General features: G+C 39.1%; 1 protein-coding gene across 2 annotated transcripts in view; it reads left to right on the top strand.

Annotated features, from left to right (window-relative positions):
* LOC124554926 (26S proteasome non-ATPase regulatory subunit 2) overlaps positions 1 to 27,430 on the top strand; it is a 124,946-nt gene that overhangs the window by 82,216 nt on the left and 15,300 nt on the right. Inside the window, exons 11-14 of one of the 2 annotated variants that reach the window (XM_047128618.1) lie at positions 1,679 to 1,851; positions 13,535 to 13,762; positions 19,765 to 19,949; positions 25,112 to 25,317. In XM_047128618.1, coding sequence (XP_046984574.1) covers positions 1,679 to 1,851; positions 13,535 to 13,762; positions 19,765 to 19,949; positions 25,112 to 25,317 — 792 coding nt within the window. The remainder of the gene's footprint in view (positions 1 to 1,678; positions 1,852 to 13,534; positions 13,763 to 19,764; positions 19,950 to 25,111; positions 25,318 to 27,430) is intronic. The other variant, XM_047128619.1, reaches the window with a different exon arrangement.

Raw genomic sequence — 27,430 nt, forward strand, 5'->3', positions numbered from 1 at the left:
GTCGACAACATATTCCTGTCATGTGACGCACATGCCGTCACCAGTGTCATATGGAATATATCAGACATGTTTTCCTGTGGAGGAATCTGTTGACATATGACCTTGCGATCAAATGTTTTCCGTTCCCATTGGAGAGGCACGTCCTTTCGTCTACTAATTGCACGGTTTTGTGGTGCGGTCCCAAAACACAGACACTAAACTTATTACGGTGAACAGAGACGTCAATGAACGAACGGACAGATCATAACTTTGCCAAAATAAAGAAAGTAAATTTTTCACTCGAGGAAGACTTGAACCAAGGACCTCTCATTCCACAGCTGCTCACGCTAACTACGGGACCACGGCACTCCTGAGCTCACACTGTCCTTTATGTTGCCTATCTTGCACATGGACTACTCAGTTTGTATATTTTGCTTATTTTTTTTCATAGTTCCACACAACTTCTTCCTGTTTTCTCGATTGATCTCTGTTCAGTTTTTCAAGGCCTATCCACTGTGCCAACTTATAACTAAATCTGAGGGGGGTGTGATGGGGAGGTTCCCTTGTCAGAATAAACTTAGCTGGACGACACAGTTTACCTCATATGCCCCTTACCAACGGTCACGCTCAGAGACTGCATCAGCTGAACTTTTCGCTTGGCCCAAGAAAATGTAACTAATTACTTTTTGATTATATCTTTGCAGTTTCATGTACTTATTTTTATCCTTGTATCGAAATCATACATTTTATACACAGTTATGACTGTGTTACTCTTTCCCAACACTTGGCCACTTGGCGTTTTCTGTATGTCGATGAAGTTCATCTTCTGTGCAGGAGGTCGATTGGTTGATTTGGGGGCACAATAATTGGCACATTATTGATCTGTGCTGGCGAGTTGGGTATTATGCAACAGACAGGTTTTATACATTGTTGGCTGATATTGTTGCTGCCAAATATGAGGTGATGATTGTAAGCTCGCCTCCATCTGCTGGTATTAAAAGATCCATGTAGTTTTGTGTCATGGATTGAGGTCGGGTGACACACTTCTGCCCATTCTTGTACTGCTGTCCCATTCTCATCTTCATGATCTTCTTTGAAAATTGAATGTGATGATTGGCAAAGTATGATTTATTTTTAAATGATAAGTGAAAGTAACCACTGAAACATAAATTAAAAAAAAAAACAGTATATTCAGGCAGGAGATTCCAAATGTAAAGCTACCCTTAGGACTAACGCACCTAAACAACAAACTGAGCTCATGCAAGACACTGAATTTGATTATTTACAAGCTAATATTGTCAACTGCCGTAGCTCTAAATGCTTCGAAATGATCAGATTTGTTTGTTAAAACTCGAATTAGCCAAGAAATGGGATGTTGAACATAAAAGCAATACAACAATGTTAAAACGTGTACTCTTGTCTTAAATCTATGGAAGTGGGAGTACAGGACAGATTGAAAGGTGAGATGAATTTCACGCTTTCCAATTAAATGAATGGGCAGTTTTCTGTAGCAATTTCATAGACTAGAATAATAATACCACCTTTGTTATGTAATTGTAATAGAACTGATATTTAGCATAGTAATAGGAATAGTAAACATTCCACATGGTAAGCTAATTGTGACTGATAATGATTTTTTTATTTTATATATTCTTTTTTATGCTTGGTTTCTCATAGCCATTGTTACTTGCCTGTACAGGACGCCAGGACTCAATCGAGGCAATAGTTGCAGCACTAGAAATTATTCCAGAGCCTTTTAAATCAATGGCGGATACAATGATTGAAGTATGTGCATATGCTGGTACTGGAAATGTACTGAAAATTCAGAAGTTATTGCACATTTGCAGTGAGCATTATGAAACTCCAGAGAAGGTAATGTAAGAAAGAAGCACACATACACATTATGGTACTGGAAGAGAAAACTTAGTGCAGTATGTTTTGAAATGTTTTAACTGTGTTGGTAATATAAAAGTTTATTAAGCAGCCCAGGCATGGAAATTTAGTATTGGTCTGTGTGGAAAGGTTATACTTCTTTTGTTTTGTTTTTTTGTTATTGATATTGGAAAAATATTGTAATGGAAAGTCTTAATACAAAATATGGAAGCAGTAGATTATAAGAGTCAATGTCTTGGTCACATTTTACTTCACTAAAATTGATAACCAGTTGTGGCTTAGCGAGAATCATTATACCTACGAATTACTGCAGCAACATGTAGAAACATAATCAGCATACATACTGACACTGCATATGTGTGTCGCTGCTCTAACTGTTAGATTCAGTCATGGCTCCAGAGCCTAAACCAGTTACCAATTTTAGTAAAGTAGCATATGATCAAGACATTGACTTTCATAATCTAATCTGATACAGAGATCACTGGTCTCCTCAGCAGGTCCAAACAGCCGCATTTTATGAATGGAAGGATTATAGTTGAGGCATTGATCAGACAACGTGCAAGTTAACAAAATTGTACAAAAGCATAGCAGTGATTTCAGTGTCCTTCGTCAGAGCTAGCTGACCAACACACACACACACACACACACACACACACACACACACACACACACACGCCAAGGAAGTGGCAGGTAGGGAAACAGGACTGGAATGTAGCAACCCTACCATGGTGGGAGATGTGACACAGTGTAGTGGAAGAGGCATAGAACTGAGGAAGCAAGAGACCATGGAGAGAATAGTTTGGGTGTAAATATATACTGTCCAATTACATTAATATGACAACCTGTCAGAAACCTGAATAAACACATTTTGCTGTGCAAACCATTGTGTGTCATGCAGGAGGAGAGTTATTGAGGTTCTGAAAGGTGCTGACAGAGATGTGGGGCTATGTCAACTCCAGTGCTGTGGCGTGCTGCCCTAGGTTTCAAGGTTTAGGATCCACGACACAAACAGCCTGATCGAGGAGGTCATACAGATTCTCTGTTGGGTTCAAATCCAGGGAGTTTGCTGGCCAGAGGAGTATGGGAAACCCATCCTGGTGCTCTTAGAACCTCGCAAACTGTGAGACATTTTGTATTGTCCTGCTGGTAGATGCCATCATGCTGAGGAAAAACGAACTACATATAAGGGTGGACATGGTCCCCAGGGGTAGATGCAAACTTGTGTTGATCTATTATGTCTTTCAGAATGATGAGATCACCAAGGGAATACCACGAAATCATTCCTCAGACCATAGAGCTCCCTCCTCCCACCTGAACCCTTTTCTCTCAGACGTTTGACAGTGTACATGCCAACAGCTATCTGTTCGATGAAGCATAAAATGTGATTCATCTGAAAAGGCCACCTGTCATCGCTCCGTGGATGTCCAGTTGCGGTACTGGGATGCAAATTTTAGACTTTGTTGTTGAACAGCAGTCAGCATGGGTGCAGGAACCAGATGCCTGCTGCGGAAGCACGTATGCAGCAGTGTTCGCTGATGGTCATTGAGGAGACATTGTTAGTAGTCCCTTGGTTCATCTGGGTGTTCAGTTGCTCAACAGTTGCATGCCTGTCTGCCCGTACTGTGGTGCACCACAGTTATTTCAGTGCCAGTTTTGGATAGTGCCATTTTTCTTGCATTGTATACTTAACCACAGTGGCATGTGAACAGTTTACAAACTTATTCATTTTGGAAATGCTTCCACTCGTGGTCTGAAAGCCAGTGATCATGCCCTTTTGGATGTCAGATAAATTTCTGAGTTTCCACATTATGACAAGTACTGCACTGTTTTCCTCATCACCCTCCTCCTATCCAAGCTTTATATACCCTCCACTTCTAGAACTGCCACCTGCCATCTGTGAGTGGTTGTTGCATGTTGACATCAGCGTGGGTGGTGGTCACATTACTGTGACTAGACTGTGTAGTAAGGAAAGTTCTGGCAGAATGTAAGTAATTTAGGATTGAAGGAAACCACTCACCAAATAACAGAAGCACAGAGTCTTTGCGAGGCACACAGGTGAATAAAAACTTTGCTAGCCTTTGGAAGAAATCCTTTGACAAACTAGAGTGCACATGCGCTCTCTCTCTCTCTCTCTCTCTCTCTCTCTCTCTCTCTCTCTCTGTGCTGGCTAAACGCTCAGTACCAGGGTCATGGTTTGGCAGGTGGACTAGGATGGGGTAGGGGCTTTATCAGATAGGGTGGGTAGAGGGAAAAAGAAGCAGGAAGCACAGAGAGGAGTTGGGGATGGGTAGTTAGTGGCTCAGAAGGAGGGAGCAAGAGTGCTGATGAGGTATGTATGGGGGAGAGGTGGCAGGTATATGGACTAGGCATGCGATACAGGGGTACCAGAGCTGATGAGGTGAAGTACATGAAGGAGATGACCTGGAGATGTGGATTGGGAAGGGGTGACAGGACAGAGGAAGGGGAAACCATTGGGTAGAGGGTGTTGGGACAATGTATTAACAGAGGTTGAGGCCACTAGGATTACAGAAGTGAAGAATGTGTTGAGGTATGTCTGTTATCAGCAATATCAGCACAACATTGCTGAATGAGCTTGGATACCATCTGGGAAACAGTGAGTGCCTCAGATTCCAGTATGCCAAGAGTTAATTCCAGCAGGAGATAAAAAGAATTTAACGGCTTTGTGACACACTTTTCCATCTAACTGGTAAATATTTTCATACCCAAGTGGGTTCTAAAGTCTAGAGGCAATTAAACAGCAACGCTTCCTTAAATGTAGTGTGTGTGTGTGTGTGTGTGTGTGTGTGTGTGTGTGTGTGTGAGAGAGAGAGAGAGAGAGAGAGAGAGAGAGAGAGAGAGAGAGAGAGAGATTATGAAATCTTCCACAGTTCAAACAACTGATCAACATCCTATATTTTAGCCCATTCTAGTTGATGGTTGAAAGAAATATATAAAAGAATCAAGCACGTTTTAACCAGAATAAATTTTCACTGTGCTGTGGATTATGTACTGATTTGAAACTTCCTGGCAGATTAAAACTGTTTGTCAGGCCGGTACTCGTTTGCTGGGAAGTTTCAAGTCAACACATGCTCCACTGCAGAGTGGAAATTCATTCTGGAAACAATCCTCAGGCTGTGGTTAAGCCATGCCTCCATAGTATCCTTTCTTCCAGGAGTGCTAGTTCTGCGAGATTCACAGGAGAGCTTCTGTGAAGTTCGGAAGGTAGGAGATGAGGTACTGGTGGAATTAAAGCTGTGAGGATGGGTCTTAAGTCATGCTTGGGTAGCTCAGTTGGTAGAGCACTTGCCCATGAAAGGCGAATGTCCCGAGTTCGGAGTCTCCATTTGGCTGACAGTTTTAATCTGCCTGGAAATTTCAGGGAAGGATCCAGATGGCATGGGTTGTGAAGCAACTATCGAACTCAAGCATGATGTGCTCAGCAAGGTGTGCCACTGAATGGTCAACTTTGTTCATGGATAGTTTGATGGTGGCCCTTCGTTCTAGTGAGTAGACGATTGGTTGTCATACTGACATAAAAAGCTGTGCACTAATCTCAGCAGAGTTGGTATATGACTTAGCTGCTATCTCAGGTGGCCCTGCCTCTGGTGGGATAGAATAAGCCTGTGACAGGGCTGGAGTAGGAAGTGCTGGGTGGCTGAGTCTTGCATACCGCTGTTGCAAGGGGTTGGGAATGGGAGTGGCTCAGCAATGGACAAGGATGAGGTGTATGTCGAGTGGGAGATGTAATACACCTTAGGGGGTGAGAGGGGGGTGAATCTTGCATACCGCTGTTGCAAGGAGTTGGGAATGGGAGTGGCTCAGCAATGGACAAGGGTGATGTGTTTGTCAAGTGGGAGATGTAATACACATTAGGGGGCAGGAGGGGGGTGGAAAGGATCTTGGGTTCTCTCCCTCATTTCCAGGCATGATGATAGATAATCAAAGCCCTGGTGAAAATATGGTTCAGTTGCTCCAGTCCAGGATGCTACTGGGTGATGGGGATAATCCTTTGTAGCTTATTTTTAGGGTCAGTGGGAGGTTATTGAGGTGGCCTTGACAATGGCGAGTAGGAACCCATGCGGCAAAGGGGCGGGAAGGTCAAGAGTTGGTGAAGGTAGTGGTTATTATCTTTGATGTGAGAGGCTAGGGTTCAGGCAATTGGTTGAGATGTTGGTCGACAGGAGTGGAAATTCTTTCAGTGGGAGCAACTACAATGGGGCATACAGGACTGTTAGGTTTGTGGATTTTGGGGAGCATGTAGACGTGGTTGTGCAAGGTGTTATTGAGAGTGAAGAGGGAGATAGATTCAGGAGAGAGATTTTGGGATGGGCCTGAGGATTTCAACAGGGATTGGAGGTTATGTTGAACATCTGGGACAGGATTACTATAGCAGAGCTTGTAGGTGGAGGAGTCAGTTGGCATAAGCCTCCTGTCAGGTAATTTCTACAAATCATCATGACAGTGGTGTAGCCGTTGTCTGCAGGAAGAATGATTAAACTGGTCTGTTTTGATGTGAATGGCTGTCCTTTCTTTTGTTGTGAGGTATGTGTTCTTGGGAAGGGGTCTGGGGAAGGACGGTGAGGCCAAGTTGGAGTAAGTCTGTTACAAGGACCAAGGAAACCACAGGGTTGACCAACACATGCAAAACTGCACACATACGTGATGCAAAGCAAGTTTGCCTCCGCCCGCCTCTCCACTACTCAGACATCTTGACTTTCTTAAGTCCGTCTCAGCTTTGCTTGGTCCTTCTCAGAACTACTTGGGACAGCACGGCATTTCATGTAGCAGTGTGATGCAGCTCTGTTTCTTCCAGTATATGGTGTGGTATTTTTCATAGTGCCAGCGCTGTTTATTCCTTACTATTTGCTTGTGGTGTAAAGGAAGTCTAGAAGTACAGTGAGTGTTACAATGCCACGTAAACTCAAAAGAGACACTCTGGTGACCTATTGTCACAAGCATTTAAAAATGAGTGTTAATGTTTTGAAGAGAAGGATGAAAATTCTCAGTGTCTATTATGCAGCTGCAGAATTGCCGGGCACTGTAATTTTGCTATAGAAACAGCATTACAACATTATGCACAAAGGAATTTAAAGATTTAGTTGGTGGTGAAAGAGCAAACAAGTTGGTGCACGTAAAAAGCTGCAGTGCTGCACGGTGAGCCGATCTCGACATCAGTAAATGGTGAAAATAAATGTTTTGTGCTGTTTGTATTTGTATGCATTTGCTTGGAGAAATCCAGTGTGTTTACTATCTGTCCTATAGCTTCTTATTTTAGCCGGCAACCAACTAAAATGGACCATAATTAAAAGCAAGCTACAAAATAGCACTCAAAATCGCCAGATCACATAAAGCTTGCAGCACATGTAGGTTTATTAAAGAGTTCATTGTTGAGACAGCAGAACTCGTGATGCTGTTGGAGGTACAGAAGTTTTCTGAAATTAGTCTTTCACGACAAACAATAACTCACCGCATAGCTGTCAGGGCAGTGAATGAATGTCTACAGGCACTCTGTTGATAATACCAACATGTTCATTGCACTCTAGATTGCTTTGGACGAGTTGACTGACATTTCAGATACAGCGTAGCTTGCGATTTATGTTTGTGAAGTGTAGTGCGATTTGCAGGTGACAGGAAAACTGTTAGATTTGGTACCAATAAAATATATGAGAGGGATCAACTTGCTGATAACAGTTCAAGGGGCAATTAAAACCGTTGGCCTGAATTGGAACGTGATGGTCTCAGTTACCACTGATGGAGCACCAGCAGTGCAAGGGGCAGTGAATGGGCTTGTAACATTGTTGTGTAAAAAACTGCTATGATAACCAGACAGTTTGTACAGCATTCATTGTTTCCTCATCAAGAAACAGTTTTTGCTAAATTTGCAGTGATGGAGCATGTCGTGAAGCTGGTGGTCCAAATAGCAAATTTCACAAAGTCATGTGGATTATTACACCCTCAGTTACAACAGTTTTTGATGGCATTGAACAAAGAATATTTAGACATTATTTAGTACTGTGAAGTATGCTGATTAAGTTGGGGTGCAGGCCTCAAACTATTTTTCAATTTAAGGCCTGCCCTTGTTCAATTTATGAACAAAATAGGAATGCAGGAACAAAAAGTAGATGATACAGAATGGACTGCAGACCTTGTGTTTTTAGTTGATTTGATTTTACATTTTAATGCCCTCAGTAAGACATCGCAAGATGAGAAGCAACAAATATCTGCTTTAATAGGAAAAGTGGATGTATTTAAAAAGAAAATTATATTGTGGAAGGGGCACTTCCACAAAGAATACCAACCATTTCCCTATAAGCTATCTGGTGTGAAAGAAAATGATAATTTTGAACAATTCATTTTGCCATTGGAAGAAAGACAGGAAAAATTTTCAAGTAGTTTTCAGAACACTGCCAATATTGCATCTGTTTTTGAGAATTTTTCAAGACTGTGTTCCGCATCAGTTGAAAGTGCCCCAGTCTGTTTTCAGATGGAACTGATCAATCTGCAGTGTAATTCCTGTGTAAAATACAAATTCTTCTATGTAAAGACTGTCCAGGAGTTCTACAAAGGTTTTCCTCAGGAAGAGCTTCCATTTTTCAATGATGAACTGTAGAAGTAATCTCCATGATTGGAACAATGTACGGTGTGTGAAAGGTTTTTTTCTATAACAAAACTAAAGAAGTCATGATTGCATGGGAACCTGAATCACAAAAATCTGTGAAACTGCTTTTGCATGCTTGTGTGCTGACAGTTTGTATCAGATTTAAATTTTATTATGCCTACAGAGAACCAAAAATAATTAAATAATGATGAAAATTTTGTTTGGTTTGTGACATATTTTGTTGAGAACTGTAATCATGGCAGTGTCAGCAGGGAAGTTCTAGGCAGTAAAATTTGTTTCTTTCACATGTAGTTATGATCATTTATTCCATCCCTGATGGTCCTCTATGGAGACTTTCTTTTTGCCTGTATTTTTATATATCAGCTTGCCTATCTGTATATCAGCTTAAATGTTGTAAGAATTTTACATGGAACACTGTGGCTCGCACAATATTACTGCTGTAATACAGTTGCAAACCCAAATTTACTTTTTATTGTTGTAGGTGTATTCTCTTGTACCAACAGTCAGTAACTTTAAAATACTTCTCTTTGTGAAGTGTTGTTCATAATTTCAGATTTTTGGCTCGCACAATATTACTGCTGTAATACAGTTGCAAACCCAAATTTACCTTTTATTGTTGTAGGTGTATTCTCTTGTACCAACAGTCAGTAACTTTAAAATACTTCTCTTTGTGAAGTGTTGTTCATAATTTCAGATTTTTTTAATTTCCTAATACACCGTAATATGAAACCAAGCCATATGCAAGTTGATCTTTGACCCTTGTACGACTGATCTGCTGCCCAAGCAGCACATTTGTGATTGCCACACCGTCCCACTCGGACAGTGTGGGTGATAGTGGGGAATCATGCAGTCAGACGAGAGAGTTGCACACATGCACGAGCTCCGTATGTGTGCAGAATTCCTGGATATCGCCGGTTTACAGTCTCCAGAAGGACCATACTCAGTAAATCAGTGTGGCTGACCAACGTCATTTGGTTTGATGACAGCTTTACCTAAGAAGATGGTGCAGATGTATTCCTGTGTGCTCTCTGTATCAGTAGGTTCTTTAGTTTTGAAGAAAATTGACTACAAACTATTGAAGCTTTTGTCCACACAGAAAGACTTCTAAGTTTATGACTAATGGTCTGTAATATGTATATGTTCATCATGCTCAGCAAACTTTTGAAAGCCTGACTTGATGCCACAGTTACGTTTGCAGTCAAAATGACTGCATCACCTAATGGTCAATGCCATGGTCATGAATTATAAGCTGTCAAACAATGTATCCTCTATGATATTGCTTGTAAACTGAATTACCACAACACTATGTTTTAACAGTACTTCCTGTTTTCTTAGTGTTCTGGGTCACTGTGGTGGGCAGTGTTCTGTGTTCAGGAGCCTTAAATGCTGAGAATCATGTTGCTTTTTTCGATTTACTTTAAGAATATCTGTCAATTTTGGTGTTTTTCAGCTGTGGAGTAGTTTTCTGAAGAAGTTTGAGAAGTTACTGGTACTTTTTTACAACACACAACCTTCAATAACATATGTGACTGAAGCACAATAATCATGTCAAGATCTGATTTAGCCATTTTGCCAAATGCGTGTCTTGCTAACTTTGATCAACTCTGAACCTCACTTGGTTGGCCCAGGTTTAGTATCATACAACATATCAAATATGTGAACAGGGTTTATTTTACAAACTAAGATCAAAATTGGCCTCCAGTCAGTGACATGTATACCATGTGCCATTAGTGTAACAAAATAGTCTCTACTTATGATTTTGTCAGGAGAGCCTTAAAAATTATAAATTGTGGGATTTCAGATAGGTAACTTAACCTACAATATGATTGCAGCAGTACTTTCAGCTAACACAATGCTAAGTATCCTGGGGTGTATTCCATCACCATAAACTAATCCGTTGATTCAATAATTGAAATTCACTATGAAAACATTCTTACAAAAATGATTTCTGAATTGCCAGTATTCCAGGAATGTATTGGGATGACTACTCAATGAATCCCTTATTACAACTGTTACTTTGCTCATAAAGTTGACAACAACTTGATATTGTTTCTGTAGCACTAGCTACATCTGAGACTGACAACATGGACTGTTATTCAAACAAACATACTTACTTTAAAGTGAAATACAATATAGAACTGCATCTGGCTGTAACTAACTTTGTTAGAAACCTTTATTGACAGTGTTCAAAATAGTTGAATGGAACATGGAAAATGGATTCCTTGTATTGTTGCCTTGGAAGGGAGTCATTTTGGGCTCGCAGTGTAAGAAACAACTGATACTAAAATTAATGCCTGTGGCATTGAGCTTTTGTTTGTTTGATTTATTAATCCTCATGTCCAAACAAATGGTTGCAACAAAATGTAAGCATTTAGAATGTAATGAGAATTTAGTGATGATACTGAGTTAACTTGTACAACATAAAAATCTGATCACTGGCTGTACCACAAGGTGTACAACTTTGCTTCCGCTGTTTGCTGATAGGTGACGACAGCAGTAAGTAGCGGTCGAAAGAAACAGATCACAGATGTCAGGCAGTTAGCTTGGACCTCGGTCAACATAACCTCATTCAAACATTAGTCGATTTGTGTCTGCATCATAAAGTTGTTCTTGATTGAAAATGTCACGGGTGAGTCTCATCGAATGTTCTCAAGTACATACGGTAAGGACGTTATTAGTGAAAGAACGTGTCGTGAGTGGTTTCAGCGCTTCAAGAACGGTGATTTTAACGTCGTAGACCGGCATAGTGGCGGAAGAGAGAATGTTTTCGAAGATGCATAATTGGAGACATTGCCAAGTGAAGACTCGCGTCAGACTCAAGAAGAATTGGCATGATTAGTGGGAGTGACACAGCAAGCAATTTCAAAATGTCTCAAGGCTACAGGCATGATTCAGAAAGAAGGTACTTGGGTCCTGTGTGAGCTGAAACCAAGAGACATTGAACAGCATTTGTGTGTTTGTGAACAGTTGCTTCAGAGGCAAAAATGGAAGGGATTTCTGCATCGCATTGTGACCAGGGACGAAAAATGGGTTCATTACGAAAACTCTAAATGCAAAAAACCATGGGGATATCCCGGCCATGCTTCCACTTCGAGGGCCATACTGAATATTCACGGCTCCAAGATCATGCTCTGCATTTGGTGGGACCAGCTCGGCATCGTGTACTATGAGGTATTAAAACCAAGTGAAACAATCGCAGGTGCTCATTATCAAATGCAATTAATGCATTTGAGCAGAGCATTAAAAGACAAATGGCCACAATACAGCGCGAGGCACGATAGTGATTTTGCAGCACGACAACGCTTGACCCCACATTGCAAAAAAGGTCAAAATTTACTTGGAAACATTAAAATGGGAAGTCCTACCCCACCCGCCGTATTCTCCAGACATTGCTCCCTCTGCCTATCATCACCTGTTTGATCAATGGCGCATGGCCTGGGTGACCAACACTTCTGATTTCATGAAGAAGTCACAAAGTGGATCGATTTATGGATTGCTTCAGAAGATGAACAATTCTTTTGACCAGGATTCGTACACTGCCTGAAAGATGGGAGAAAGTAGTGGCCAGTGATGGTAAATACTTCGAATGATACATGTGTAACCAATTTGTTTCATTAAAGCCACAAATGTTGGGTAAAAAATGGCGGAAGCAAAGTTGTACACCTTGTACATTCTGTTAATACATCCACCTTTGTTATATCTTATCCCAGGTAATAATGCTGCACGTTTTGTTGGGGTCATGTTTTATCCCAGGTAATAACATTGCACGTTTTGTTGGGGTCACACATCTTGCAGCAACATAATTAGTACACTGACTTCGAAGATCCAGTTTGTGGTATGAAAGCCCAGGAGCAATTGTCCTGTAGTGACAGTATTGCTTATAAAAAGCCAAGAACTGCCACAGACAGAACCTTCTTTAAGTCAGTGCACTAATTATGCTGCTACAAGATGTAACCCAGCCAAAACTCTGCTACATTATCACCTTTAGAAAAACACAACAAAAATGGATGTATTGATGGAATGTAGTACAGATGATCAAGTTTTGATATTGAGAAAGTTCACTTAGCCTTAATATCTTCTCATTACAGATACAACAAACTCTTGGATACATGCTTTTGTAACAAATCAGAGAATGTCCGTGCATTTTGGTTACCTCTTACCAATGTCCTCCTGTTCGCCGATAAATTCATGTTTTTTTCCCTAGTTTCATTTTGTTGACAAGAAACCAGCAGCTTTATTAAATTTCACATAGCATTTATTAACAAATCTGTCAATAGATGGACTACCAATGGCTCTGAGCAATATGTGACTTAACTTCTGAGGTCATCTGGACTACTAATGTTTGCCAACTAGTTTCAAACCTGACAGGTATGTTTTTAAGCTTGGCCTACTGAGGCTGCACTGATGGTGCCTGATATCAGTAATAAACATCAAAGTGACAACACATGCTTTATAAAATGTTTGCAGAATGAATTTCTCAATCCACATGTGCCTTTTAGCAAGTCAAAATCAAACTGGAACAGTGCCAGCTCCATTAAATGAACAACATTGACATCAGCTGGTTTCTTAGACCTCACCAGTTACCATTCCTGATAGCGTGAGCATAGAATACATTGAAAACTATGATAAGACCACCCAAATCATTAAATAAGATAGTCTGAAAACTGTACTTTTGTTACATGCTCTATGCTAAAACATCTTGTGGTGAGGAATAGTGTAAAACAATTGATCTGAATTACACGGTTCCATGGAGCAGTGGTTCACATTCTACACTGCACACCACTGGTGTCCACTAATTTACAAAAGGTTTGGCAGTGTCAAGCTCATTATATGAACTGCTGAATTGCCTCCAATTTGGACCTTGCATACTGTCTTATGTTTTGTAATTTGAATTAATGCAATCATATCATTAATTAAAATTAATTTGCTGGATTATACTGGCACCACTGAGGATAAGATTCTTCTTTTCATATATTGAAAAAGAATTCTTTGTTTGGTTTATCGTGTATTATATGTAATAATAGGTCCATTTGTATGTTTAAGGAGGACAAGAAGGAAGATAAGAAAGATAAAGACAAGGAAAAGGATAAGGACAAAGACAAGGACAAAGATAAGGACAAGGAGAAAGAAAAAGAAAAGGATAAAAAAGATGACAAGAAAGATGAAGTAGATCTTTCACCTAGACAAGCAGTTGCTGTTCTAGGTATCGCTTTAATTGCCATGGGTGAAGAAATTGGTGCTGAGATGGCTTTCAGAACTTTTGGTCACTTGGTGAGTGTAATAGAAATACATTATTTGTTATAAAATATTTTTTCTCCACGCTTCACTTTAAGCTACTACTGTCAAGAGAGTTTAACACTGTAAAATACTCCATCAGTAGGGTGATTACAATGACACTAGTCAAAACACTTGACAATTAAGCAAGGTTGTTTTTTTATAAAATAGCTTAAATGTACTTTTGATGAAAAGCAGTAATGGTAAGAATCTTAAACATTTCGCTGCTATGGACGTGCTCTATTCCATTCTGTGCCGATGGCAGCTTCTGTTATGACTGTACTGCTTGCCAAATGCTGGTGCCTGTGCTGAGAGAGAGCTTACCAGCCAATATGAATTACTTATCATCCGATTTTTCGGAAACAGTTGAAATTTTACGGTCTGATATCTTCACTTTATAAAGAACTGAATTTCTTTTTATTGTCCGTCATACTGAGTACGCCGCATCAAATTCAGTAAAATATTGCATGCAATTTTAAAGAGTTTTCAGAGGTAGAAACACACTGCATGGTTGATTTTAGCTCATACATGGCAATGAATTAAATGTACATAAGATATTGAAATTTCATCTAAAATTGAGGGCAGAACAATGTCTCATTTCATTCTCGAGTAATTAGGTTTTATATCCGATGGATGGTCACATGCGATGTGTCCATCCATTTCTTTGCACATCACAAATAATTTGGGCATAACAATCGTCATATTTCGTAAATGATTCAAGGTATGGAAACAAGGTTTCTTGCAGATGATAGCACACAATGAGGCACATATGTTGTCAGATAAATACTCTTAAACTTTTTGATTCACCAAGATATTGAAGTAACTTGTCCACATCAGTCATGAGTCAGATGCTCTGGAAGCATACAGAAATCCATAGCACTGTAAGAGAACCAAAATGGCATGTGTATACATGTCCACAGCACCTGGAGAACGGCATAGTAGGACATGTATGCATGTAAATAGCAGCGAAAGGGTTAATAACTATCACAGTTGGGAATATACAGCCTAAAGAAATTGATAGAGGAGACAAGTAAGTTAAACTACAGAATTAAGTTTAGAATAGACTAAACTGGCTAGAACAATTACAGTGTTGGTGAAAACATGTCGATATAGACTGAGGAAAGCACTTTCATACCCCGTGAGAATGATGACTGAGGGATGGCTGGGAATGCAACTGATAACAAATAAATGTCTGGTGCTTCCCAGCCTGGTGTTGGAAAAAGATCAGAATTTTTGTTTTTTGGGAAGAATTTTGTTTATTAGTCTACACCAATGTTATCCCTTTCAAAATAGTCCCCATGAGGTATTCTACACTTATACCAGCATTTTTTCCAATCCATAAAACACTTCTAGAACTTGATCTTTGTAATAGCTTTTACCTCTCTTAGTGATGCATTTGTAATCTCATATACGTTTGTAAAATGATGGTCCTTTAAGGCTGTCTGGATTTTGGGAACAGAAAAAAGTAACATAGGTCCATGTCTGTCGAATATGGAGTCTGGGACATCATCTCAGTAGTATTTTTGGCCAAAAATTTACAAAGGAACAACAAAGTGTGAGCACATACATTATCATGTTGCACATGAAACATTTCGCCAAAAATCTGGGTGGTGACCCCCCCTCACACTCCCCTCTTCCCCCCCTCCCTTCAGATTGTTTCAAGCAAACGCCATTGAACTCTCGTAAGTACTACTCTGTATTGATTGTTCAACCTTGTGATAAGAACTCGTGGTCCACTGTGCTGTTAAAATAGAACAACGTAGTGAGCATAACTTTCACATTTGAGCCCACTTACCAAGGTTTTTTCAGTCTTGGCTTCCAGTGGGATGACTTATCCTTAGTTAAGACATCATATCCATAGAGTCATGTTTCATCATCTGTTTGCCTCATTTCAGTAGTTCTGCATAGTTTTTTACTTCATCTAATGGCTCCTGATAAACTGGTGTTTTTGTTCAAAACTCAACAAATCGGAATAAATTTTGCTGTCACACATTTCGTACCCCAAACATGCAAAAAAGTTCATGGCACACCCTACCTGAAATAAAGGAAAGGCAACACTCACCTGTAGTGGATCGAAGCATGGAGCACTACACCTATGCTTATTGCCAATATACGATGTTATGGGGTGTCAAGTCAAGTTTGTGACTGGATTGAGGACTTTTTTGGGGGGGGGAGGGGGGGGGGGGGACGACAGCATGTTATATTGGATGGGGAGCCATCACAAGATGTAGGAGTAACTTTGAGTGTGCCCCAGGGAAATGTGTTGAAACCTTTGGCTGTTCATGTTGTAAATTAATGGCGTTGCTGACAATGTTAATCATAACCTCAGACTGTTTGCAGATGAGGCAGTTATCTATAATGAAGTATTGTTTGAAAGAAGCTGCATAAATATTCAGTCAGATCTTGATAAGATTTCAAGCTGATGCAAAAATAGGCAACTTGCTTTAAGTATTTAGAAATGTAAAATTGTGTGCTTGACAAAATGAAAAAAATGTGGTATCCTATGACTACAATATTAGTGAGTCACAAATGGAATCGGCCAACTGATACAAGTGCCTGGGTGTAAAACTATAAGAATATGTAATGGAATGATCACAGAGACTCAATTGTGTGTAAAATAGGAGGCAGAGTTCAGTTTATTGGTAGAATACTGGGAAGTGCACTCAGTCTGCAAAGGAGATTGGTTACAAATCACTCGTACAACCCATTTTAGAATTTGTTCAAATGTGCAGGACCTGTACCAAATAGGACAAATGGGGATATTGCACATATACAGAAAGAGGTAGTGCAAAAGATCACAGGTTTGTTTGACCCATAGGAGAGATGCTGAAGAAACTGGATTGGCAGCCATTTGAAGATAGACATAAACTACCCTGAGAAAGAATGAGATTTTCACTGTGCAGTGGAGTGTGTGCTGATGTGAAACTTCCTGGCAGATTAAAACTGTATGCCGGACCGAGACTCGAACTCGGGACCTTTCAGCGCACACTCCGCTGCAGAGTGAAAATCTCATTCTGGAAACACCCCCAGGCTGTGGCTAAGCCATGTCTCTGCAATATCCTTTCTTTCAGGAGTGCTAGTTCTGTAAGGTTCACAGGAGAGCTTCTGTTAAGTTTGTAATGTAGGAGACGAGGTATTGGCAGAAGTAAAGCTGTGAGGACGGGGCGTGAGTCGTGCTTGGGTAGCTCAGTTGGTAGAGTGCTTGCCCGCGAAAGTCAAAGGTCCCGAGTTCGAGTCTGGGTCTGGCACACAGTTTTAATCTGCCAGGAAGTTTCATACCCTGAGAAAGTCTACTAACAAAGTTTCAAGAACGGTCTTTAATTGATAACTGTAGGAATACACTACAACAGTCTATGCATTGCTCATGCAGGAATTGTGAGGACAAGATTAGAATAATTATAGCATGCACAGAGACATTCGAACAATCATTCTTCCCATGCTCCGTATGAGAATGGAACAGAAAGAAACGCTAATAAGTGGTACAATGGGATGTACCCTGTGCTATGCACTTCACGGTGGTTTGCAGAGTATAGATGTAAGATGTAGACATCGATGTAGATACACATAACAGAAAACATCATTCACACTAGCTTTCAAGCACTAGCACTTTTTCTAGCAGTAGTAGACACATTCACACAACCTCACAAGACACCCAAACGCCCACTCTGATAGCCACGGCAAGGGAGTGCAGATTTGGATATCTGGGTGGTTGTGTGTGTAAATGTGTGTACTATTGGTAGCTAGTACTTGAAAGCTAGTGTTAATATTGTTTTCTGTTATGCATTTCCACTGTAGGTGAGTAGCTGGCTTTCCCTTATTTTATGTATTGCTCCATCCAGGAATTTTCATTATTGTTATGACATGTACCAGTTGATATGCTAACATCATCAGCTACTTCTTTGATTGTGATTCAGTGATCATTCATATTAATTTATTTCGATTTTGCCCACAATACCATTGGTTGAAGGTGTACTGCGGCATCAAGGGCACTCGATATCCTCGGATTTCTTCATGGCCTTCTTTGAAACACTTATGTCACTTGTAAACCTTTGTTCTATTCATTGCATACTCACCAAAAGCAATATTTAACATTCCTAAAATTTTTGCAGCACTATATTCCATTCTTATAGTAAAATTCAGTACAAATTTTTCTTCCATTTCTATACAAAATAAATAATTACCAGTACTACCAAAATTTGTGCAACCTTTTTGACAGCTGTCAATAGGGTACATAACCAGTATGGCTAACACTGAACAGATACATTTCACACATGATTATCAACACAACAATTAAAACATTGCACAAATCGGAATACTATAGTATGCAGAAAATATGGTAGACCAATATAATAAAAAAATTACTACAATAAATCATGTTTCTCAATGTTCGTAAAAAAGACAGGAAAACAGGCTAAAGCTAAGACAAGGCAAACAGAAAGGAGAAGTTATTGGAGAAAATGGAGCCTTCTATATATGAAAAGTAAAATATTGCAGGAGGCGACAGTAACAGTCAGTCAGTGCAGGTTAGTGACAAACAAAAACACTAAACCATGAAAGAACAATGTAAAATCAAGGTAAGTGGTGAGAAGGAAAGGAATGTGATGTAACCTTTTCAAATAAACTAGTGTAGGATGATTGGGAGATGTGCTTGTAGTGTGCAGTTAACCTAAACAAAGTGTTATTTGAAGCTTCATAAATAAAAATGTACCCACCTAAGTATGTGGAAATCTGTACTAGATAAGATATACGGGCAAGATGTTGATTAATAGGGGGTGATACAGATAAATAAATGAACAAACTAGCACAAAAACTGGAAAACTGATGACAATTTGAATAAAATAGATGACAGCAAAAACTGACAGTGGGGTTACATAAGGAGGAATAATTGGTCACAATGGCTAGTCTTTCCTTCTCATCCCATCCATTAAGTGTCCCTGTGAGGTTCTGGGGAACTTTTCTGTAACTCTTCCCATTTCCTAAACCTCACCAGTCCTTTTCCTTCATCCCTCTTTCTTTTTTTTCATCACTTCAACCAGGAGGAGGAGCCACTGGCTCTGAAAGCTCACGCATTTCGATGTCCTTTATGTGTTTTCACCTGCTACCACTTAAAAGTATATTTTTTATCTATCAGTATTATTTTTAGACGTGTGTTATGGTTCTTTTTCAGTTTGTTTGAAGAGGCAGTAAACAGTGAGACTGGTCAGTTAAATTTTGTGCTGATTATAGTGGTGCCACTAACAGCACATGCCCTTTTCTTGAGGATAGTACTCTTAATAGTTATGAGATGGTGGAAGAAGTACCTTTGCCAGCATGCTTGCAAGAGCTACAGTAAATACTTTTGAACATGCATGGAACTGGTTTTGGATGACATTTTACAGCTAGACTACTGCCATCAGTAAATTTTTAATCACTGGAGATTGCTGTTGGTGATGAATGGCATAATTTCCCTCTGAAATAAAGGGAATAATTTCTTTGAATATTTGCCTCACAAGTTTGATACAGTGTTTGCTGTTTGGAATGCCAATAAGCGATAATAGAGGACTCTAGTTAGATTTTAACATGTTAATGAGATTTTTTACTGGTGCAAAAATGGTCCTGTAAGCTGTGAGTTCTGTAAACAAGAAGTAGAGAGTGGTGTGGAACTGTATATTCTGTTGTGTTATACTGTATGTGAAAGTGTATCTCCCTGCAAATGGTACAAGACTGAATGAAAATCAGGCCTTACATAATGTGTGGTATTTTATCTCATCCCCAATTGTTTTGACCAGTTTTCTTCCAAAACTGACCAAACTATTGCATATTCGTTTTTTGAGCTCAAAAAAAGCATCATATAATATTTACTGACTTGTCTACCTGCAGTATTTAAAATAATGAAACAACCAATATAGTTAATGAAGAGTTAAATTACTTTCAGCTTAAAAGTAAAATATTTTCACATTTAACATAAGATAAATAGTATCTGTATATTTACATATAATATGATTATCTTGTACTTTCAGCTGAGGTACTGTGAACCTGTGATCAGAAGAGCAGTTCCTTTGGCACTAGGACTCATCTCTGTATCAAATCCAAAATTGAATATTCTTGATACATTGAGTAAATTCTCACATGATAGTGATGCTGAAGTTGCTCACAATTCAATTTTTGCAATGGGTCTCGTAGGTGCAGGCACGAATAATGCCAGGTCAGTAGGAGTTTATGATTGTATTTAATTTATAACAAGTAAACTTCCTTTTGTAAACATGTTATCGTCGTCGTCATCATCATCATCATCATCATCATCATCATCATCATCATCGACCATACAGCTAGCCACAATAATAGTTAATTATCTGTTGAAAAAATTTGATGGCAGTCTATTAACTTGATCATTGGGCCTTTTGTGTTGTTTTTTTAGTTTTCAGTCTGAGACCAGTTTGATGCAGCTCTTCATGCTCTTCATATCCACATAACTACTATAACCTCCATACACTTGAAACGGCTCGCTGTAGTGTAACATTTGTTTCCCCACTACAATTTTTAACCACAACACTTTTCTCCAGTACCAAATTGACGATTTGTTAATGTCTCAGATGGATCCTGGCAACTGATTATTTCTTTTAGTTAAATTATGGCATAAATTTATTTTGTCCCAAATTCGATTCAAAACTACTTCATTACTTATCCAATCTACACATTGTATGGGTTGTTACCTTACTGGTTTCTTAAATAACTGAATAATTGTTTATAGAACCTTAGGTGGCATAGTGTGGTAGGACAGCATTCACACGTGTTATTGGTTTCCATTCAATAAGCTATTTGAATGGGAACCATAAGTCCAGTCCCGCACAATTTCAGCAGGAATTTGTTAGTAGTTGCTGAAAGATTACATACCCAATAACTGCAGATCTCGTTTGTCTAGGGGGTTTCATCGTTTTCTTTGTCTGCAAAATGATCATTCCAACATCAAACATGGCTTCTGTTTAAATAAACACCACCAGATTGGAAATAATTTTTGCTAAACGTTATATTTATTCAAACTTTTTGTTCTGAACTACACTATTTGCCATGTAAGTTTTCACTTCTTAACATTTTTACTATCAACATTGATTATCTAATTCTGTTACACATCACTGGTTACAAAAGCACGACTGTCTTCCTCCAAGACTGAAAGAGAAGTGGCAGGCTAGCCAACAACTGCCCGGAAGTTGCAGATATTCCCGCTTCTTAGCTTCTTTGGCCTACTGACCTTACACACATCTTGAACAAGTTCATTATTTATTATGAAAGAACATATTCATAATTCAATTAATAAATTAAGCACGTTTTCTGGCCACATAATACAGCCATGAAATTATTTCAACTCCTTACTCTGGGTATCGCACTCTTCGCTTTAGATAAACCTTATTTCCGACAGTCGATTACATTACAACGTCTATCAGTTTTCTTCAATAAAACCACAGTTTAAAAGTTTTCTGTTCTGTTCTTGTCTGTGTTGTTTATCTTCCTTGTTCCACTTCTGCACAAAGCTACATTCCGACAAATAATTCAGAAAATACTTCCTAGCAGCTAAATATATTATATTGGATGTTAAAGTGTTCCTCTTTTTCAGAAATGCTTTTCTTGCTATTGACAGTATGCCATTTATATTCTCTTTACTCTAGCCATTGTCATATGTTTTGCTGCCCAAGTAGCAAAACCCTACTACTTTTAGTGTCTCATTTTTTAAACTAATTCCTTCAGCATTACCAGGTTCTATTTGACTGATGTTCATCTTATAACTACATTTCAAGTCACTATGCATTCCATTCAGCCATTCTTTAAAGTTGTTTGTGGTCTCTGACAGAATTACAATCTGAGTTTTCTTCCCTGTGAGCTTTAACTCCCTCTCTAAATTTCTCTTTCATTTCCTTTTCTGCTTGCTCAATGTACAGATTGAATAACATGGGGGAGAAACTACAACTCTGTCTCACTCCCTTCTCAACAAATGCTTATCTTCCATGTTCTTTGACTCTCATAACTGCAATCTCTCTTTCGCACAATTTGTAAATAACCTCTTGCTCCATGTGTTTTATCCCTGCCACCTTCAGAATTTGGATGAGTGGTTTCTGTCAACATCTTAAAAAGCTTTCTCTAAATATTCAAATGTTATATACACTACACCTGGATGAAAATGACTTACAAGTTCATGATGCCCTCCATCGGTAATGCTGTAATTCAATATGGTGTTGGCTCATCCTTATCCTTGATGACAGCTTCCACTCTCGCCGGCATATGTTCATTCAGGTAGTGGAAGGTTTCTTGGGGAATGGCAGCCCATTCTTCACAGAGTGCTGCACTAAGGAGAGGTACTGATGTCGGTCAGTGAGGCCTGGCATGAAGTCGGCTTCCAAATCATCCCAAAGGTGTTCTATAGGATTCAGGTCAGGACTCTATGCAGACCAGTCCATTTCAGGGATGTTACTGTCGTGTAACCACTCTGCCACAGGCCGTTATGAACAGGTGCTCGATTGTGTTGAAAGATGCAATTACCATCTCTAAATTGCTGTTCAACAGTGGGAAGCAAGAAGGTGCTTAAAACATCAATGTAGGCCTGTGCTGTGATAGTGCCATGCAAAACAACAGGGGTGCAAGCCCCCTCCATGACAAACACGACCACACCATAATTACCACCACCTTCGAATTTTACTGTTGTCACTACACACACTGGCAGATGACATTCACCGGGCATTCACCATACCCATACCTGCCATCAGATTGCCACGTTGTGTATTGTGATTCATCACTCCACACGTTTTTCCACTGTTCAATCATCCAATGTTTACGCTCCTTATACCAAGCGAGGTGTCGTTTGGCATTTACCAGCATGATGTGTGGCTTATGAGCAGCCGCTCAACCATGAAATCCAAGTTTTCTCACCTCCTGCCTAACTGTCATAGTACTTGCAGTGGATCCTGATACAGTTTGCATTCCTGTGTGATGGTGTGGATAGATGTCTGCCTATTACACATTACGACCCTCTTCAACTGTCAGCGGTCTCTTGTCAGTCAACAGACGAGGTCGGCCTGTATGCTTTTGTGGTGTACATGTCCCTTCACGTTTCCACTTCACTATCACATCAGAAATGGTGGATGTAGGGATGTTTAGGAGTGTGGAAATCTCACATACAGACATATGACGCAAGTGACACACAATCACCTGACCACGTTCGAAGTTTGTGAGTTCCGTGGAGTGCCCCATAATGCTCTCTCACAAAGTCTAATGAGTACTGAGGTCACTTTTTAATTTCCTGTTTGCTGTTAGTCTGCGTGTTCTGTCACAGTGCAATTTGGATCTAAGATTTTCCATTTTACTCTTCATTCTCGTATTTGGGATTCTTCAGTGTCTTTCTTTCTGCTTGAAATGAATGTTGTAGCTCCAAGAACACACACTTGTTTGATGACTGTGTTGCAGTATCAGTTTTGTGTATTTTTCTGATGTAATTTCGTTTGAGAAATGTTCTCTGAGTCTAAATGCTGTTTCCATTTTACAGCATTGAATTTCATAACCAGTCTTTTCCAGGCAAGTTTTCCAAAATATTTGAGTTGAGTAGCACACTCAGTTTTCTTGTGTTTCTTTTTCAGAATTCTGAGTGTCAGATTGTTGCGGGTCATTTGTTTGTTGCAATTTGTTAATAATATTTGTGTAACTATTTACATACAAATTAAACAATGTAAATAAATTTGTGGTGTTAGCTGGTACAATTTGTAATTACCACTACTAATACACTGAAGTGTACTTCATTTGGGTAACTTTTAAAAAAATTGTTAAATATCCGGCACACAGTCTTCACTTGACTTTAAATGATCAAACACAGCCTATCATTTTACCTCTCCTAAGCTTCACACAGTCCTCAAAACAGTACTTTCTGCTTCCCTTGCTATCCCTCCTGCTCTGCTTGTCTGCATTTTGAATTTTCGTGTGTACTAAATAGTTTCACATATGCACCTTTTGTCTTTAGTTGTGTTTTATTTTTCCTGTATACAAGATATCCAGGAGGGATGCTCAGTATTCAGGGAAATAGCAGGAACGATCATTAAAAAAAAAAAAAGTCTAGCAACAATGGGCTCTAAAATGCGTACATTAATAGCTGCGACCACTTATTCACCTTCAATACTTTAAAATACATCTGTTCTACTGAACAAGTGCCCATAGCTCATAAGGTATTTCTTTTAGAGCTCTTTTTTACTAGAGAAAATTATCTTGTATTAGTCCATACTACCTCCTCTCAAAATATGGAAAGCAAAGAGTATGCGATAGGAGAGATTTTTTTCACAGTATCGAAGTAGTGGTCATAGCTCTTAAGGTATGCATTTTAGAGTCCATGTTTACAAGACTGTTTTACTTCAAATGATCATTCCAGTCAAATATCTGAATATTGACCATTCCTCCTATGACACCCTGTACATTTAGTAAACCTGCCCTGATATTTGCACTTTTGTAATGAGTATTCCTTCATTAAAAGATTAATTTCATTTTATCACTCTGTTTTACATAATTTGAATCTATTCTATTAAAGATAAATTTGATTCTGCAAATTTTCCAACACAGATATTGACTTCATTCTTATGTCAAACATTTTTCATCATTATGCTTTAGTCTTTGATAAGTAAGGTCAGTTGCTGTTTATCGATGTCCACATAAACTGAAAATTGGTTAACAATAAGTTAAATAATGTGCAACAAACACATTTGTGTCATTCATTCATTTATTCCCCCCCCCCCCCCTTTCCCTTTAAACATACAGCTAGAGAAAGGCAGGTCACTTGTGATAATCTCTTGTATTTACAACTGTTCTCTAATTTTTGCCTCCCCACTCCCTTGCCTTTCACATACACCCAAATGAAGTATTGAGAATCCTGGAAGTTGCGCTGTTGTTGTTACTGTCCACCCTACTGCCAATTTTTTTGGCAGATCTCAATTGCTTACATTGATATAGGTTGATCTTTAATTTTCTGACAGTATTTTTTTTTTTACTTAATCAAGAAATGCAACAGCTAGCTGTTTCCTGTATAACTCTATTTATGCCGAGATTTGTTTCAGGTCTTCATCCATCTCCAGTTGATGTAATACATTTATGTTATCATCAGCACTACATTTTTATTCAACTGTATTTTGAATGCTACACTGACTTTTATTCTGCATCTAGAAACCTGAAATGCACATTGGCATAAATCAAGTTATATAAAAAAATGGTTGTGTGCTGTTTTTCTTTTTTCTCTCCATGATTTAATCCACAACCATGCAACTCAACCACTGTTAATACTGGTAAATTAATGTAGTTTGTGATTTTATGAGTATCTGAAAATACATGAAGGAACTGTTTCAGGCTTAGCGCAATGTTACGTCAATTGGCCCAATTCCATGGGAAAGATCCCAATAATCTCTTCATGGTCCGCATAGCGCAGGGCTTGACTCATCTTGGTAAGGGCACATTAACTCTCAGTCCTTACCACAGTGATCGTCAGTTGTTAAGCCCAGTAGCACTTGCTGGATTGCTTGCTACTCTAGTTGGATTCCTTGATGTCAAAAACAGTAAGTGTTCTTTCACATGTACATTTAGTTATTGAGACTTAAAAGCAATTATAAATTTCTTTTGTTGTTTAATTGAAAGTTAAATGTATCCAATAGTAATAGTTTTCGTATTATACAAAAACTGATTACAGTATTATGACAATAGTAGCTGTAACTATAGTAGTAGTAGAGTTGCTCGAACAGTCCACGAGTGTACTGCCGGTCCGTAGTGTCCAACGGGCACAATATTTTGGTGATTAGACATGTCGCCATCATCAGGCCTGAGGGTGGGTGGCCATCTTAAATCCTCTCCCCTCGCGAGGCGTTCTCTGCGCGCCCATGCATCAGCGTGTCGGTGAGATGCTGGCATCGACGTCTGTGGTGGCGTCGGTGTAATTGCCTCATCCACCCTAGTTGCCCATTCGTTTCCTTTGCTGAGCGTCTTTTTAATTAGACTCAATGCTGGTTCCCATGCCCTGCTGAGGTTGTAGCCGTAATCTTGGTTGATGAGTCCATCCCTGGTACGAGTTTCAATAGCCTGACAATGGCGACATGTCTGACTGCCGAAATATTGTGTCCGTTGGACACTATGGACCGGCAGTACACCCGTGGACTGTTCGAGCAAGAAATACACCGAGAGAAACTGAAGAATCACAGTAGTAGAGTTAGTTGTTGTAGTAATAATAATAATAATAATAATAATAATAATAATAATAATGAAGAATAAGAAGAAGATAAAAGTGTGTATAAGCTGATATATATCTGAATAATTCTAAAGCCGGCCACTGTGACAGAGCGGTTCTAGGCACTTCAGTCTGGAACCCTGCTGCTGCTACGGTCGCAGGTTGTGATGTCCTTAGGTTAGTTAAGTTTAAGTAGTTCTAAGTCTAGGGGACTGATGACCTCAGATGTTAAGTCCCATAGTGCTTAGAGCCATTTGAATAATTCTAAAACATCCTCCTCAAACATATGTACTAAGGATACTTAAAAAAAGGGATTCCACTTTTTCGCTGACGAGGAAATTTAAAAATTCTAATAACCACATTTTCCTGTGACTTACAAAAGCCTTCACGTTCTAGATTTAGGGGTTACATTTGCCTATTAAAAGACCCAGCAGTAATACAAAATATTTAACAAGGAAATGTGTGACATCATGTTTATTGTTTATGATAGGGTGAGATCCTTGGTACTCCCTAGTCATGACAGAACAGCCACTCGTTCAGGTAAACATGTAACAGTGTTTGCTTAAGGTGAACTTGTCTTACAAAAAGCCAAGTTTTTCCTGAGGGCTTTGCCAGTCAAGTCATTTGATCAGAGTTTGACATCTTGTCAGCATTGATTTACTTACAGATTGATTGATTTACTTACAGATGATGCCTAAACTTAAACAGGAATGGGATGGGAAATTGGCCATAATCCTTTTGATAAAAGACCCTATCATTTGCCTGAAGTGATTAGGCACATCTGTATCAGGATAGCTACCTATGTTTTTGAGCATTCTTTCTCCCAAATATGAGTCCATTGTCCTAACTTCTGTGCCACCTTGCTAGACATGTTGGTCATGGCCAAGACAAGCTGTTTCTAGATAATATGACAGAGCCACTCTATTAAAGTAATATTAAATCTTGTTGAAGATGACCCTGTTCAAACGTGGTGAGTGCTTTGTATAATTTCTTTCATTATATCAGTGAGGAGCTTTGATGTAACATTTTCCTTTTCAGTCATCGCATTCTCGAAGAAATGTGTCAGTGACAAAAGTTGCAAAGGTTTAACTTGCTACTTAATTATCATGAAACTCTGCCATCATCCAAATAGCTGAAACAGTATAGTTGCTGTCTGGGCCATAAGCACACACAGGGCAATTAGCTACAACACTTGATGAAGACAGCTGGGTCAGTCAGTGAAATATTTAAAAGAATTGTACATATAGTTGGATACATAAAAACACACAGTGTTGATAAAGCACTGTTAATCTTGATGGTGCATCTTCTTGTGAAGCCTGAATAGTGAACCAGTTGAACTGATGACAGCATTAGTTAGTACTATTCACCCAATACCCTGAATAAAGTAACATATTCAGTAATATTCTCAAATGTAATGCTAGTAATACTCTTGCACTTTGTTCTTTTTTGAT

This window comes from Schistocerca americana, chromosome X (assembly GCF_021461395.2).
Source record: "Schistocerca americana isolate TAMUIC-IGC-003095 chromosome X, iqSchAmer2.1, whole genome shotgun sequence".
Taxonomy (NCBI): Eukaryota; Metazoa; Arthropoda; class Insecta; order Orthoptera; family Acrididae; genus Schistocerca; species Schistocerca americana.